Source organism: Perognathus longimembris, chromosome 18 (genome assembly GCF_023159225.1).
Source record: "Perognathus longimembris pacificus isolate PPM17 chromosome 18, ASM2315922v1, whole genome shotgun sequence".
Taxonomy (NCBI): Eukaryota; Metazoa; Chordata; class Mammalia; order Rodentia; family Heteromyidae; genus Perognathus; species Perognathus longimembris.
This window is the reverse complement of record NC_063178.1, coordinates 25,992,114-26,006,025: the sequence shown is the minus strand read 5'-3', so window position 1 is coordinate 26,006,025 and position 13,912 is coordinate 25,992,114. Positions and strand designations below refer to the sequence as shown.

The following is a 13,912-nucleotide window of genomic DNA, read 5'->3' as shown; positions in this document are numbered from 1 at the left end:
GGGGTGGAGGAAGAGGAGGAGGAAGGGGACCGCGCGCCGCAGTCGAGCCCTTACCGAGTGGTTGACCCCCCACATCAGGACGCTGAGCAGCGGGTCGCTGGCCCGAAACAGCTTCACTTTCTGCGCTACGAAGTGTTTCTTCTTGGTCTTGGTCTTGCTCGCTAGGACAGACCCCAGGCTCCCGGGGGTCGCCATGGCCGCCGCCTCCGTGCCCTCCACCGCCGCGCTCCCGAGGCCCGGGACCCGCCCTCCCTACACACCGGCCGGGGGAAGCAGCCGCATCCCCTCCCCGGCGGCAGCCCGGGCGCACGGTGCCCTGCCCCGCTCCGCCCGCCGCCGCCCGCGCGCGCTCGGCCCCGCTGCGCTCGCTCCGCCCGCTCCGCCCGCTCCGCCCGGCTGGGGCTGGACGCCGCGCTCGGCTCGCGCTGGGCTCGCGCCCCGCCCGGCTCTCCCTGTTTCAGCCCCGCGGCTCCGCGCTCAGCCCGCGGCTGGACCAGGCGCGCCGCCAGCGGCTTCCGCGTTGGGGCGCCGGCGTCATGACGCAGGGGGGCGGGCGGGAAGCAGCGGCGGCGCCACCGGGCGGGGCGCGGGACCGTTAGGCTGAGCCCTCGGGCTCGGGTCCCCGCGTCTCCCCGCCCCGGCGGCTCCGGGTGCGCAGCCCAGCGCGGAGCGGCCTTTCCCGGCCCGGCTTGGGGGACCACGGGGTGGGCGCGCCGTACCGGGGGCGCGATCGCTCCTTCCCCGAGCATCCCTTTCCCCTGGCTTGGGAAAAGGATGGAGAGGCGGGAGATGTCGACAGAGAGAAGCCCCCAGATGCATGGGAAACGGCCGAGGGAACCCCACTTACAAATGCCAGGAGCCAGACCCGGGCTTTCCTATCACTGAGGACAAAAAGACCTTGGCGCATGGTCATCTGACAACCAAAGTGTCTCTGAAACGAACTTCTTGGCTCTCCTGGGCCTTCAGCTACCAGGCCTTTTGGATGCTGCTTTACACCTTCCCCTGCCGGCCTTCATCCCGGAAGGAGGGGTCCCTGCCACACACACACCCTGGGCTGTCATCCCCAGATCACCCCTGGATTCCTCATTGAGAACCCTTGAGTTTGTCCAGGTGAATCATACCACAACCTCTACCTTCTTCGAATCCATCCCTGTGTCCATGCTGTCACTTCCCCGTCCCCACACACCCTGTGACACGGAAACCTAGCAATGTGCAACGAGAGTTAGCCTTGTGCATTCTGAGAATTCCTGGCCCATCACCGAAAGTGAACATTCCAAACATCTCTAAAACCTGCTTGGTTCTATCAGGAAGACAAAGGACGACAGGCTATTGGCTCGTATGGAGGGAAGCATTCCATCATATCGTGACCTCCGTTTACTCTTCTTCCCCTTTGTTCTTTGAACACAAGGCTTGTCCCAACATCTTTGTGCTCTTCCCAGCTTGCTTCATGCTATGGAAGAAATTTTTTAAAAGTCAGCCCCTGGTGGCTCATGCCTGTAATCCGAAGTACTTAGAAGGCTGAGATCTGAGGAGTCTGTGAAACTCTTATTTCAGTTAACCACCAGAAAACCAGAAGTGGTACTGTGGCTCGAATTGGTAGAGCACTAGCCTTGAGCAAAAGGACTCAGGAACAGTGCCCAGACCACATGACCCATAAGAAGAAGGCCTAAATTTTTAATGAAAAAACATGGGCATGACCTAGAGCTGTCCTGTTTAGGTGATCAAATCATTTAGCTTGATTTTCAAGTTCTTTGGGTTCGTAGTTATAATATCTTAATTTGTAGTCCATGAAAAGTACTTTAGAAATGACTCTAGACTTGTTAAAATCCAAGTCAACAGTAAAGCCCACATGCAATAGCCAAATGTTAGTAGCCCGTCTCTGTAATCCTACCTACTCAGGAGGCTGAGATCATGGAGGTTCAACGTCAGAGCCCAGCCAGGAAAGAAAAGTTTTCAAGTCTGCATCTAAATTTAACCAGCAAAAAGCTGGACTGGCAGTATGTCTCAAGTGGCATAGTGCCAGTCATAAGCAAGCAACTTGAAAGAAAGCAACAGACAGTGGGTTCAAGCCCTAATATCAGGAACAGGGTCGGGGGAGGAGAGAAAATGAGAATGTAGAGTACTTACAGCTAACCCATAAATTCTTCCCTAACCTCAGAGAAGTGCCTGGCTTGTCTCCATCATTGTCCATAGTCCCCTTTTAATAAAAGCATCAGCATCGTTTGCATCTCACTTATATTACATATGGCATTCCTATCGCTGTTAAACCATAAGTCTGTTTATTTAACCAATTTTCATTGATCCAGACTCGAAAGCTCAACATTACCATTGATTCATCATTATTTCACATAAACCCTTACCCTTTCCTGCCCTTTGCCCAAATATCTCTTCCCTCATGCTTTCCTGACCATCCTAAATGAAATTAATCCATCCACTTCAGTGCTTCTTTAGCACTTTACTTGCTCCCTAATAGCTCTATAACACTTAATTGTATATTAATAATGCAAGACAATGAGCTTGCTGCAAATGTTGAAAAAGAACCACCTAAATTCTGTGATGACAAAATGTAGAGGAAATGGATACCTGTGGGCATTGTCAGGTCTCACCTCGGAGAGAAGCAAACTGAAGATGGAAACAGAGGCCAACTCATCCTCATGAGAAGCAGATGGGCACCGAAGTGAAGAGGAAAATCTAATTGGTATCTGTAGATGCTCAGGAGGAGACTCTTAGCTTTTAAAAGACTTTTTAGAGCATGTCTGTGTGTGTGTGTGTGTGTGTGTGTGTGTGTGTGTGTATGTGTGCTCGTGCACATGTGTGCTGATCTAGGGGCTTGAATTCAGGGCCAGAACACTGTCCTTGAACTTTGTTACTCAAAGTTAGCACTCTACCACTTGAGCAACAGCTCCACTTCTAGATTCTTTGGTGCTTAATTGGAGATAGTCTCTTTTCTGCCTGGACTAGCTTTGAACCACAGTCCTCAGACCTCAGCCTCTTGAGTAGCTAGAATTTCAGGTGTGAGCCACTGGCTCCCAGATTAAAAGACATATTCTTAGGAAATAACTTGTTATGAGTGATGTTTAACATAGTAGTACAAAAAATGATTTTGTGAGTAACCTTTTCATGGTATATTTGAACTCTGTAGAAGATGCATGTAATGTAGTACTTTCCAAATCCAAGAAATCACCTCAGAAAGTACTTTAGACAATTAAGTTGTAGAGAAATATGAGGGATTTCCTGATTTGGGAGACAAGAAAGTGTGTGTGTGTGTGTGTGTGTGTGTGTGTGTGTGTGTAGATCAACACAGAGCTTCATAAAAGCTAAGGGCAAGGTTCAGGCTATACCCTCTTTTTTTGAGCCACTGCATTCTTTGAGCGTTCTTTGAGCAAACTTTCAATGAGTGAATGAAAAGGTACTTTTCTTCTCCCTCAATATACTTTACAAGTAAAATTTTCATAATCAAGAAATGTTTCTGAAAAGTTCCATTGACAAATATATAATTGGGGGCTGGGGATATAGCCTAGTGGCAAGAGTGCCTGCCTCGGATACACGAGGCCCTAGGTTCGATTCCCCAGCACCACATATACAGAAAACGGCCAGAAGCGGCGCTGTGGCTCAAGTGGCAGAGTGCTAGCCTTGAGCGGGAAGAAGCCAGGGACAGTGCTCAGGCCCTGAGTCCAAGGCCCAGGACTGGCCAAAAAAAAAAAAAAAATATATATATATATATATAATTGAGCCATTTGAGTTAGACATAATATCTAAAATGTGGCTGTACATACTACACGAATTCAGCAATGATTACTGCTACTTACTAGTACGAGTACTACTGGAAAATTAACAAGTACTAATTCCATCATTATTTTCCTCTAGAAATGGCATCATCATAAAACTATGGGTGTGTCCTGCTTGTTTGGGGGGGCTTAGCACCTAGTTCAAGTTGTGTACAGTGTCAGTGATTAGGGGAGCCAAAGTGTCAGCATTCACCAAAGTTGTTGAAGAGATCCATGACTAGCAAAGGAAAAGCAAGGTGGTAGAACTTTTATGTTATAACTTATGTTATAACTTTTAAGTTATGTTCAAGAGAAAGCTGTTCCTTCTGTCTTTGCCTTCCAAACAGCCACCCTCCTTTCCACTGGAACTGTGAAGCTGTTCACCCACAGTCTCAATGACACCACAGCTGTTAGCAATATGCCGAGTTTACTAGAAGAAAAAAGGAAGTGTAAGCCAGGTACCAGTGGCTCACACGTGTCTACTCAGGTGTGAATGTCCAAGCTACTCAGGAGGCTGAGGAACAAGGTTCAAAGTCAGTCTGGGCAGGAAAATTCATGAAACTCTTATCTCCAATGAAGCAGCAAAATGTTGCATAGTGAAGTTGTGGCCCAAGAGGTAGAGCTCTAGAAAGCCTAAAAGCCAAGCGAAGGTGTAAGGCCCTGAGTTCAAACCTCAGTGCCAACACGTAGTAAATAAATGTCCCAGCAACACAACCACAACAAATTATACCCTGAGTGACATTGACTGAAGTATATGAAATAGGATAGATGCTTGAATTTAAAAAATATATTAATTACTATTTCCATCAACAAATACTTTTTCCATGGACTAATTCCAACTAGGTTTCTTTATTGGAAGCAGAAATTAGCAGCTTCCCTGAGCGAGTTGTTAGTGTTTGGAAGGTTTTGTGTGTTCCATTGCTTTGTGTAGAAATCAGAGCAAGAAGTGGGATGAGTTCATTCAAGTCTGACAGCGACATCCAGAATCTTGCCATTCACAATTTTATCCTTATTTTTTGAGGCCCATCATTACATTACATATACTGTCTAACTTAGCCAAAAGGAAATGCGTGAGATCCAAATGCAATAAGTGGCCTTCAACGCTGCAATTGTGACCCCTGAGTCACTGTTGAGGAGGCTCTGACATGAGCAGCAGAGCGGCTCTCTCCGAGTCCCCAGGGTCTTGCTGCGCTGTGCAATCCCCTCCCGGGCTTGCTGGGGTTTGGCATCAGCTGGTTGGGGTTTTCCACTCCAATTTAAAAATTGATGGGGATTCTTCTGGCTTCTATAACAGGCGGGTACTTCCTGGACAGAAGCAGCAGTTCCAGGAATCTACCGGCTTAGTTTGCACCAAATTGATTGGCCTGAGGTGAAAAGATTGGACATAGAGAAAACAGCAGTCAAGAGGCGCTGATGTGTGGGCGGATCATTTCCTCCATGAATAGTAGAAAACTTTAGCTCTCCTTCTGGAACACAGATAGCTGTGTGGAGGACAGGAGTCAATCTCGAGGGCATTGTTGTTGTTGTTTTAATCATGTATACCTTTATAAATGAAAACAGAACTTTCCAACTTTAGACAGTTAGGTGAACCACAGTAGACCAATGTGGAAGACTACAATGCACCGACGAAAATAATAGTGAACATGGCTCAAAAGCAGAGGGGGGGAGGGGGAGGGGGAGGGGAGGGGGAGAGAGAGAGGAAACAAAAAGTGTTTGATAAAAAATGTGGAGGTATAATCATTAATCATTACTATTAATAATCCATATTAATCTGAGTGAAAAATAAGGCATTAGATGTGTCTGGCATGGTTTTGATGTCCATGTAGACATGTATATGTAAAAACACTGAAAGAAAATAAGTAACAATGTTTACAGCACTAGATCAGGAGTGCAGTTTGGATTATGGATTTTTTTCCATGTATTTCTACATTTTCCAAATTTCATAACATGCATGTGTCATTTCTTATGATAATTTCTTATTGTATCCATCTTCCCTCACTAAATGAAGTCATATAATAATGCCACTGAACTCTAAACCCGCTTTCTGTGGCACACCCTTCCCAGTGTTTTCTTTGCTACTTATTACAGTTATTGTACAGTTGAGGCAATGCTGAATGTAATCTGTAGTGAACAGGTCATTTTCCTCTATGTGGGAGGAAGGAGAATCTTTGCTGTGCTTTCAGACAGTCCTTAAAAATGAAGGCCATGAATTCAAAGCAAGTAGAGAATCAGCATTGTTTCACTTCTCAAGGAAGTGGTACCTAGAAAGAGTTCGAAATAGAAATAAAATGTTTGACTCCAAAAGATATTTACAAAGATAATCAACACTTGACTATCTACAAAACATACTATTGTTAAATTTATTAAATTTAGGTTACGATGTCTAAGATATTACCCATATCAGAAATTTGTGAGTAAGCTTTTCTTACTGTACATGGGTGCATATGATTGATAAAAGAAATTAAAAATAGTCAATCAAAAATTAAATGTTAACTATAACTACAAATTCTATGGGAAAAATAGTGAAAACATTATTTTGGAGAATTTGAATTCAAGGCCTGGCTTTGCTAGGCAGAAAATGATCCTTGCTAATGTATTTTAAGGCAAACATGTTGTATTCAAATATGTTTGAACTAATGAAGGAGTAGAGCTTCCAAAAATTAAATTACCAAGCACTTATGGTAGGTGTTTTTTTTTAATGCCCTGAAAAGAAGGATGTGCTTCCCAAATTTCAAGTGTTGAAGACTTAACCCCCAAAGTTACATGTCAATGGCACTTGAGATATGAGATATCGGACCTTTCGGGAGCCTCTGCTCTCATTTGCTGTTCATCAATCTGTTCATGGAATAAAGAGTTATCATGGAGAGTCTTTGTAATGAAAGTAGCCTTTCAGCAAGGCACTGGTGGCTCATGCTGGTAATTTTAGCTACTCAGGAGACTGAGATCTGAAAATCGTGGTTCAAGGCTAGCCCAGTCAGAAAAGTCCCTGAGACTCTTATCTCTAGTTAACCACCAAGAGTCTGGAAATGAAGCTATGGGTCAAATGGTAGAGCACTCGCCTTGAGCAAAAAACTCTTGGTTGGGAACAGTGCCCAAGCTCTGACTTCAAGCCCAAGGACCAGCATAAAACATAAAAATAAAAAAAGGAAGTAGATTTTCTGTGGAGACTCTTGCTCTGTGTCTCATGTGAAGCCTTCAACCATGTTTGAATTTAACTTATTCTTCATTAGATGCTGAGCAAATGTTGGCACTGTGCTCCCGAGCTTCCCACCGTGAGCCAAATAGACTTCTTTTCTTCATAAGTGATCTGGGTTATTTTGTTACTGTACCAAGAAACAGACTAAGGCAGGAGGTGCTATTTTCTGTTGGCCAATAATGTCCATACAAATTTCTATCACCTTCATACCAGAATCCAGCAGAGACTGATAAGACCAGAGAACCAGATTCTAGTCTGAGCCTTTCATCCTGACAATGGGAAAAGTGCATGTTGTCCAGGAAGCAGGAAGCAAGGAGATCCTAGCTTCGTGGAAACTGCCAAGGAACCCACTGGGAAATGAATAACAGCATGCCTATCAATTTACCCAAGTTCATCATGACTGCGCCGGAGGTTAAGTCTGGATACTGTTAAGCTGGTTGGTACTTTCCTCTCCTAAAATACACTTATCTTTCAGCAAAATGCATTCATGCCCTTCATATGTAATGGTTGTATCACAAATACATATTCATACAATCATAGAGCTAAATTGTGATAAAGATTCTGGAGGTAGTGGAATAAAAATAGGCAATATGTTCAAAATAAACTGCCCAAGGAAGACTTCTGTAAAGATTGATAGAAAAGGACTCAGAGTCCAACCACCATGAGTTCTCCTGCCAGGATGTGCTTGTTGGCCAAGGCAGGCAAGGGTCAGGCCATTGACAGCGTGGCCAGGAATTTGGATTTTATTCCAAGTGCAACAGGAGCTCTTGGGAAGCTGAAGATTTATTTATAAAATGATCTTAGTGGCTCCTGTGCAGACAATAGGTTGAAGAGGCCGAAAAGTCAAAGTAGGGAGACAAAGTAAGAAAACATGAAATCTGGGAATGCCTTGGCACAAAAGAGAAGGAAAATTTGTCTATAGGGTTTGGTCATTTGTGTGTGTGTGCGCGCACATGCGTGTGTGTGTGCTCGCTTCAGTACTAGGGCTTGAACTTGGGGCCTGAGCATTGTTCCTTAGCTTTTCCCTACAAGGCAGGCAACTATAACACTGAGCCACAGCTCCATTTCTGGCTTTTCAGTGGTTATATGAACATAAAAGCCACATAGACTTTCCTGCCCAGAATAGCCTTGAACTGCCATTCTCAGATCTCAGCCTTCTGAGTAACTAGGCATGAGCCACCAGCACTGGTTCAGCAATGATTTAATACAGTTAGGGGAAGCAAAAGTACAAACTTCTTAGTCCTTCTTTAGGCTTCTAGCCTGCTTGATAGCAAGGGCCAGCCTGATATTTAAGTTTACTGCTCATGATGAGAAGTCACCTAAAGTAAAATTTCACCTAAAGTCTGCTCTAATGGAGATATTGTAAATTCTGAAATACATTGCACCTCCAACACTGATGCTACAGTAAAGAAAATCTGGAGAAAGAATTGATGTGCATATTTGGAATGTATCCAAAGAAAGGTACCTTGAGATCAAACAAGGAAAATGATCTCGGTCAACTTTCTGCTCCTAAGATAGACAAAGCTGGTCCACATGGTCTGGCTGCCTTTGAGGGAAGGAAGATAGGAGCAACAGCGTGGAGACTCAGCAAAGGACCAAGGCCTTTGTTTTGCAGTAGTACCAATGGTCTGAGTTGGTTAGCCTCATGCTAACCATCAACTCAGGAGGAAGAACTGAAGTAGGCAAGAGGAAGTAGGGGTGCCAGAGAGATTCTGACTGCTACCCAGGCTGTTTCCACTTCCCCCTATTGCTCTCAGTTCCTGAAATGCATTGTTGCAGCCCCCTGCAGAAACAGAAGCAGAAGCTCTCCCTAGAACCTTCTGCTGGAGACTGCACTGTAATGGGACTCAAGCTGATCAGTGCTCCTCACGCCCGTGTTTCCAAAGCTGGAGATCTTACGAGATTTGTCTTTGATGAAAGAATAAAATTCTGCGGGAACTTCCCCCAACATCTAGTAAAATGATCTCAAAATTCTCATTGTCTTGGATTTGGGTATCCAATGTGAAATGCTGGGTACTTTATTTATTTATTTGTTTATTTATATTTTTGGTTGTGGGGGCTTGAAGTCAGAGTCTGGGCACTGTTGCTAAGCTTTTATGCACAAGGCTAGCACTCTAGCACTTTGAGTCACAGCTCCACTTCTAGTTTTTAGGTGGTTAATTAGAGATAAAAGTCTCATGGACTTTCCTGTCTGGACTGGCTTTGAACCACAATCCTCAGATCTCAGCCTCCTGAGTGTCTAGGATTACAGGCATGAGCCATCAGTGTCTGGTTATTTATTTATTTATTCATTTATTTATTTAGTGGGGCTTGAAGTCAGGGGCCAGGCACTCTCTTTTAGCTTTTTTTGCTCAAGGTTGGCCCTCTACCACTTGAGCCACACCACTAGTTCAGACTTTGGGTGGTTAATTAGAGATAAGTGCTTCATGAACTTTCTTACCTGGGCTGGCTTCAAACCATGATCCTCAGATCTCAGCCTTCTCAGTAGCTGGGATTATGGGCATGAGCCACCCGTGCTGAGCAGTAATGCTGGCTACTCTAACTTAATAATCTGATGTCCTTTCTATCAGCCTTTCCCTTGTCACTTTCTCAAATCTTAAAAAAAAAATCTCAGAAGTGGAGCTGGACTTCACAGGTTTTATAGACTTAAAACAATACTCTTACCTTTTAATTCGCTACCATTTTTTTTTAGTATCAGCGTATGTTCAAGTGCTATACTAAAAGGAAGCTATAGATGAAATCATTGTTACATAAAAATCTAGGTCTGAATTTTAAAGATATGGGACTGTTGATTATTCATAATATTCATGTCCTTGGTGCTTTCATCTCAAATACAGTGCAGTTCTTCCCTGGAGAGTTGCTAGATGTCAAAACTAGCTTTCAATGGGAGAGTCTAGTTGTTTCTTTTTCTTTATTCACGGAGGCCTTTTTCTGTTTTAGCTTTCAAAATCGGATTTTAAGTAGGTCATCAGTTTTGGTATTTAAAACTTAGTAAAGTGGAACTCAGGAACCTAGCTGAAGACAGACATAGGTTTATTCTTAGTTTTTTACACCATTCCTTCAGCACAGATATATAGCAATCCTAGAAGATTCTGAACACAATGATGAAAAAGACATATTCCTTGCTTTTGAAGGGCTCATTGTTGGATGGAATGATAATTTCATGAGCAGCCATTTTAGTGCTATATGGTGTTAAAACCATCTCAGAGTGTGTACACATGGAGAGAGGAAGGCTCACTTTCTCATCCGTCTAGAGGGGAGGCCAGGCAAAGTGGAGCAATCAGAACCAAAGAAGGAGATCTGGAAATGACTGTGCTTGAGGGGGAAAAAAAAGGTTTATGCAGCATAACAGCATCTGTTTATTTCATTGTATTTACACAAAATTAAACACATGCCTCTGAAAAGTGCAAATGGTACAGAAGTACATGAACTAATAAGGGAAAGTTCTTCCCCTTCTCCTCCACCCCTACTTCCCACGCTCTTGCCTCTTCCCTTTCCCCTCCACTCCCCTCCCTGCCATCGGCTTAGACTCTGGGTAGGTCTTCAAGGTCATTTCTATGTACATATATGTATGGGAATGAATATGCATTTGCTTTTTGCATCCATGGGAATATACTGTACATACTGTTCTGCGAGGAATACTTCCTTTCTACTTAACACTGTGCCTTGGAGACCTTTCCACAGTGGAGTAACAAGGACTAATCTCATTATCACAAATGTCATGGGTATAAAACATGTATACGAGGTGAGCACTCTTGCCACTAGGCCATATCCCCAGCCCCAAAACATGTCATTTCCTTCATCCACCCCATACTTCATTAAATGTTTACTTAGCTCAGCCACCAGATGAATACAAGACTTGACTGTGGTTCTTCAATACTAAACACAATCTCTGTGTTTTCCTCAGCCTCCATTGAGGGAGTACTCGGGGAAACTTGACCCTTTCATTCTGTTAGGAATGACAGAAGATGTAGCTATTAGCTTTAGTATGTTGACCACTGATGGATTGTTGGCCTGTCTATCTTTGAGGTCTACTGAGATGACCTTTGTCACAACATGGTCTCCTCTCCTCAGGACTAATACTAAAAACTTCTCAGCCCAACTCTCATTCTCAAAGGCTTCCTTCACCCTCAGCCATCTTGTCTTCCAAAGAGGACCATGCGTTTAACAATAAGGAGGAGAGAAGAAAGAAGTTTAGATAACATGACAGGAAAAGCTTCCCTGAGAAGGAGAGATCAGAATAATGGTTTAAAGGAGGAAGCAAGGTGGCCATACAAGTCCCTATGAAAAGAGAATTCCAGGCTGCCTGTAAGAAGAAAGCTTTAAAAGACAGACAGAGAATGAAAAGCTATGGATGCAGGCTTCCAAATATTATTCTACTACATCAGTATCTATCTATAGGATGACATTACCTCTTAACTGCTTCATGGGTCTATGGTATAGCAGGGCCAGCCAAATCTGGCCTACCACCTGTTTTCATAAATCAAGATTAGTGAGAAGTAGCCACATTCATTCAGTTACTATGCTTTCAGTCCATCACACGGAGCCAAATAGTTGTGATATAGACCATATGACCTATGAAGCCTATAATAACTACAGACCAAGTTACCACACATAAATGTCTGCCACCCCTGTTCTCCAGGTAAGATTTACATAAGTTATCCTCTGATGTCCAACAAATTGTGTTAATATTTCTTTTGGTAGAGAAGTTTAAGCATACTGTTTATGAGGTGCTGGGGATGGAACCTAAGGGCTCTTGCATATTAATGGAAAACATTTTGCCATTCTGATATATCCCCCAACCCTAGACACGTGCTTTAAACTACTTTAAAAATATTAGCATAAATAAATTATATAAAGATGGTTCATTATGATATTTAAAACATGCATATAATGTACTTTGATCAACTCACCCCATCTATGTTACTATTTCTTTTTTTATTTTTATTGTCAAGGTGATGTACAGAGGGGTTAGAGCTACATACACAAGGTAGTGAGTACGTTACTCTTTCTTAACCTCCTTTGTCTATCTTCCTTCTAAGTTTTGGGTGGTTTTTCATTGCGCTATTATACATACATATACATATATTTACCCTCCCTGTTATCCTGTCCTTTCCCCCTTCTCCTACCCATTGGTTCCCCCTTTAATAATCTCCCTTTTACAACCATCTTATAGGTCCAGATTTCACATGTGAGCAGAAACATGCAACATTTGTCTTTTTTTGAACTTGGTTTATCTTGTTGAACATGTTAAGTCTTCAGGAGGAAAAAAACTGAGAGAAAAAGAGGGAAGAAGTGACACTGTTTAAAAAGAAATGTACTCAATACCTGACGTATGTAACTGCAACCCCTCTGTGTATCACCTTCAGAATAAAAAAAATTAATAATAATCTCCAGTTCCACTCTTTTTTTTTTTTGCAAATGATATAATGCCATTCTTCTTTAAGGCTGAATAGTAATCGATTGTCTATATGCACAGCCGTTTCTTTATACAATCATTGATTGTTAGGCACCTACCACAGTTCCACATCTTGGCTGTTGTAAATACATCTGCCATAGACATGGGTGTGCAGTTATCTCTAGTTTATGTTGATTTACATTCCTTCTGGTATGTGCCCAAGAATGGCATAGCAGGACCATATGGTAATTCTATTTTTAGTTTGTTGAGGAACCTCTATGCTGATTTCCACAGTGCCCGAACTACTTTACATTTCCACCAGCTGTGTAAAAGACTTGTGTATCTTCTCCAGCGTTTATTGTTTGTTCTCTTGAGGTTCGGCATCCTGACTTGGATGAGATGGAATCTCAGTGTCCCTTTTGATGTGCATTTCCTTCAAGGTTAGGGTTTTAGTGAACTGGGAAAGTTGCTGGCTTAGTGAGGTGGAAGTCAGGCAGAGATGAATATGCAGGCTGGAGGATTGCTCCCAAGATCAATATTTTCAGCTCTCCATCTGCTTCTTTCTGTGTGTTAGGTTCATCTCAGACAAGCGCAGAGAAGATGGCCACTAAGAGTCCTGGCTTACCAAGTACTCTGGATAGCATATACCTCTGTGCTGCATGGATAGAGAAGTAATGTTGGCTGTCTTGGGATCAGGTGCACTGTCTTGTCATCATCATTGTATCTAGAAAAGTGAGATGCTGTGATTGGCCAGGCTTTGGTTCTTTGATCACTCTTGGACCCGGGAAGCGGAAGGAGCTATTGTGATGGACATCTCTGCCATGTCATTTCTGAATGAGATAGAAGGGTTGGATCCCCTGGAAGACATGTAGAAGTTTTCTGAGCAGATGACAAAGCACTTACACCTGCTTGCAGGTTTCTACCATTAAAAAATAAACCTTCAAAATACTGTTTTATATATGTCTTTTTATTCAGATACACTAGATTTCTCTAAGAGAAGTTCCTAGAAGTTTATGAAATAGATGTTTTGACAGTATATGAAAATGTCTATTTTTGCTGACCCTGCTAACTCTTGTTAGGAGTCATTTGAAATATTGCCAAATCTAATAAACAGAATAAAACTTCTGTTTTGTTTTGTTTTTGGTCAGTTGTGGGGCTTCAATTTGGGGCCTGGGCACTGTGTTTGACCTCTTTTTGCTCAAGGCTAGCACTCTATCACTTTGAGCCACAGCGCCACTTCTGGTTTTCTGGTGATTAATTGGAGATAAGAGACTCACAGACTTTCCTGCCTGGACTGGCCTTGAGCCACTGATGATGCTCAGATTTTAGCCTCCTGGGAAGTTAGGACTACAGGCCTGAGAACCAGCTCCCGCCGTGCGTGTGTGTGTGTGCGCGCGCGCACACGCGTGCATGCACATGCTGTGGGCAGGCCAGTACTGGGGCTTGAACTCAGGGCCTCCCACCTCTCACTTGGCTTTTTTGTTCAAGGCTGGCACTCTACCACTTGAGCCACACTGCTACTTCTGATTGATTTGCTGGCTAATTGGAGAA

The 13,912-nt window shown here is 43.4% G+C and overlaps 1 protein-coding gene across 1 annotated transcript in view; it reads right to left on the bottom strand.

Annotated features, from left to right (window-relative positions):
• Pip4k2a (phosphatidylinositol-5-phosphate 4-kinase type 2 alpha) overlaps positions 1-332 on the bottom strand; it is a 153,695-nt gene extending 153,363 nt beyond the window's left edge. Inside the window, exon 1 of the mRNA XM_048367985.1 lies at positions 55-332. Coding sequence (XP_048223942.1) covers positions 55-195 — 141 coding nt within the window. The 5' untranslated portion in view covers positions 196-332. The remainder of the gene's footprint in view (positions 1-54) is intronic.
• Between the last annotated feature and the right edge of the window lie 13,580 nt (positions 333-13,912).